Source organism: Arachis hypogaea, chromosome 13, assembly GCF_003086295.3.
Source record: "Arachis hypogaea cultivar Tifrunner chromosome 13, arahy.Tifrunner.gnm2.J5K5, whole genome shotgun sequence".
Lineage (NCBI taxonomy): Eukaryota > Viridiplantae > Streptophyta > Magnoliopsida > Fabales > Fabaceae > Arachis > Arachis hypogaea.
Genome location: NC_092048.1, coordinates 132,816,793 through 132,819,606, shown reverse-complemented (window position 1 = coordinate 132,819,606; position 2,814 = coordinate 132,816,793). Strand labels below are relative to the sequence as shown.

General features: G+C 43.5%; 1 protein-coding gene across 1 annotated transcript; it reads left to right on the top strand.

The window, feature by feature from the left end:
- The first annotated feature begins 870 nt into the window (after nt 1–870).
- On the top strand, nt 871–2,032 carry LOC140177751 (uncharacterized). Its single transcript, XM_072210909.1, has 2 exons — nt 871–1,545; nt 1,658–2,032. Exons 1-2 carry the CDS (start codon nt 871–873, stop codon nt 2,030–2,032), a joined length of 1,050 nt encoding a protein of 349 aa, XP_072067010.1.
- The last annotated feature ends 782 nt before the right edge of the window (nt 2,033–2,814 follow it).

Sequence of the window (2,814 nt, the reverse complement as noted above, 5' to 3'; positions counted from 1 at the left end):
AAGGAGGCATACTGGTATGACCCAAAGAGCAAGGATATAGAGTCAGGGCTGCATGTTCTGAGGGGAGATGCAGGCATCAACCAGATGCGCCAAGCAAAGATGACAAATAAAGATACTGATGAGTTCTATATATTTTTTGATCATCCTATTGATGACCCAGAGCCTGTAGATTATGCTGGTAAGGAAAACGTTGAGGCAGCGGAAGATGATGTTGGTGTCGAGGTGGATGAATTGGGTGAGTCGTCGACAGAGCACGATAGTTACGAGAGTGCAGAGGATGAGTCGTATGCACCTCCACCTCCCGGTAATGAAAGTAACAGTGGTAGTGGAGAAGATGTTGTCAGTGGATCTGTGTCTGGCAGAGGGAAGAGGAAACAAGTGCCTCATTCTTCTAAGAGAACCTCTCAGCCAAGTAAGCAACCCAGGAAGCAAGCGCGACATGTGTCTCAAAGAACAAGGTTTGTTGCAAGAAAGAAAGGGCCTGGCCATGAGTCCGAGGCAGTGGACTTGATGGACAACCCAGTGGATGTAGGCCTGCAGGGGAGCCCAATATATCTAGGCCTGCAACGGAGCCCAATAGGGCCAGAGGAGCAAGGCCAGCACTAGTAGACTACGTGAGTGATGTAGACATGGATGGTGATGATATTGTATGGGAGTATGAATCTGAGGAGCTGCATACACCTGTCTCTTCTGATGATGAGGGAAACAAACATCATTGGCCTGAGTTCAATGACCAATATAGTTTCGGAGAGGGAAGATTTGAGCTTGGAACAAGGTTTGCAACAATTGAGAGGTTCAAAAAGGTGGTAAAGGACACCTTTATTGCTGAAGGCCGAGTTGGTGTGGATAAAGAATGATAGGGAAAGAGTTATGGTTGGATGCAAGGATGGAGAGTGTGGTTGGATTGCCCACTTGTCTTACAATCGGCAACTACGATGCTTCCAAGTCAAGACGTATAGAAACGAGTACACTTGTGCAAGGGACCTTAGAAGCAACGCCCCTAATCAACACTGGATCAGTAAAAAGGTGGAGAAGAGGATGGCAACGCAGCCACATATGACAACCCATGAAGCTATTAATTTTTTAAGGGAGGACTTTGACCTTACTGCACACCCAAAGATGGTGTATAGAGCTGTGAAGGAGGCAAGGGAGAGGATGATGGGTAACGAAAGGCAACAGTACGGCAAATTGAGGGATTACTTATTAGAGATACATAGAAGTAACCCTAGGTCTTCTGCATTGCTAGACCTGATTCATCAGCCTCAAGCAGCCCCTATGTTTGACAAGTTATATGTTTGTTTTGAGGCCTGCAAGCAGGGATTCAAGAGTGGCTACAGACCATTGATCCACCTAGATGGAGCATTTCTTAAAACATACCATGGGGGACAACTACTTTCTGCTGTTACACAGGATGCCAACAACCAATTTTACGTGGTTGCATACGCAGTTGCAAGATCCGAGAACAAAGAATCTTGGAAGTGGTTCCTAACATGCTTACAGGAGGATATTGGTGATGCATGTAGGCAACCACGGTTGAAATTTTATGTCGGATCAACAGAAGGTTAGTTCCTTTTTTGTCATTTCGTGTTTGTTGTCTTAGTCATTTACTGGATTATATATTGTTGTAAACATGGCTTCATGCCTTCATTGTTGTTAGGGACTGCTACCTGCACTGAAAGAGGTAATGCCTGGTGCACATGTTAGAAATTGTGTCATGCATATGTGGAAGAATTTCATAAACCGATTCAAGGATCTGTATATAAGAGAAATTGTGTGGGAGTGTGCTAGATGCACAACCATCTCAGAGTTCAAGACAACTATGGAAAGACTGAAAGTAGTGAACAAGGATGCTTGGGCCTATCTTATGAAATTTGAACCTGCTACCTGGGTTAGAGCATACTTTAGCCATGGTCCCAAGGTCGACAACCTAACAAATAACATGTGCGAGTCGTTTAACGCAAAGGTGGTGAAGTACAAAAGCAAGCCCATACTTACAATGTGCGAGGAGTTACGGTGCTATGTGATGCGGTGAATGGTTCAACACAAGAAACTTCTGGGGACTCATGAGGAAAAACTGGCACCAGTGCAAGAGAAAAGGCTACAAAGGCTTATGAAACCAAGCAACAAATGGACAGCGGAGTGGATTGGTGATAACGAGCGCAAACAGTTTGAAGTCACTCATAAAGGATCCAAAGTTGATGTGGATCTGATCAAACACAGCTGCTCGTGTAACAAATGGCAACTCACTGGTCAGTCAGGTTCCTAAATTTCAATATTATCATGCTGTGTATTTGCTATGAATTTATAGTTGATGTGAATTTCAATTTTACTCATAGATGATGTTAACCATGCTGTGAATTTGGACATGCTTGGTGTGAATCTAATTAACATGCTGTGAATCTGTTGATATTAACCATGCTGTGAATTTATATTAGTTCATTCAATTTTTAGTCATGTTTATGCCATTCTGTTGTTGTGAAACTGTTGTCCTGCTGTGAAGAGATGTCGTGCATTCATGCTATAGCAGCAATTAGAAAACGGCATGATAATCCCGATGATTATGTTCATCCATGGCTATGTATGGAGTCCATTAGAAAGACATACGAGCACTTCATCCAGCCAGTAACGAGTGAGGAATACTGGACAAGGTCTGAGTTTACTAAGCCTGCTCCACCTGTGTTAAAAAGGCCAATTGGACGTCCCAAGGTGCATAACAGATAGAAAGACCCAGCTGAGGCTGTTATTGATGGTGACAAATTGAAGAGAAGTTTCTATGTCACATGTAGCAAGTGTAATGAGAGGGGACACAACTAC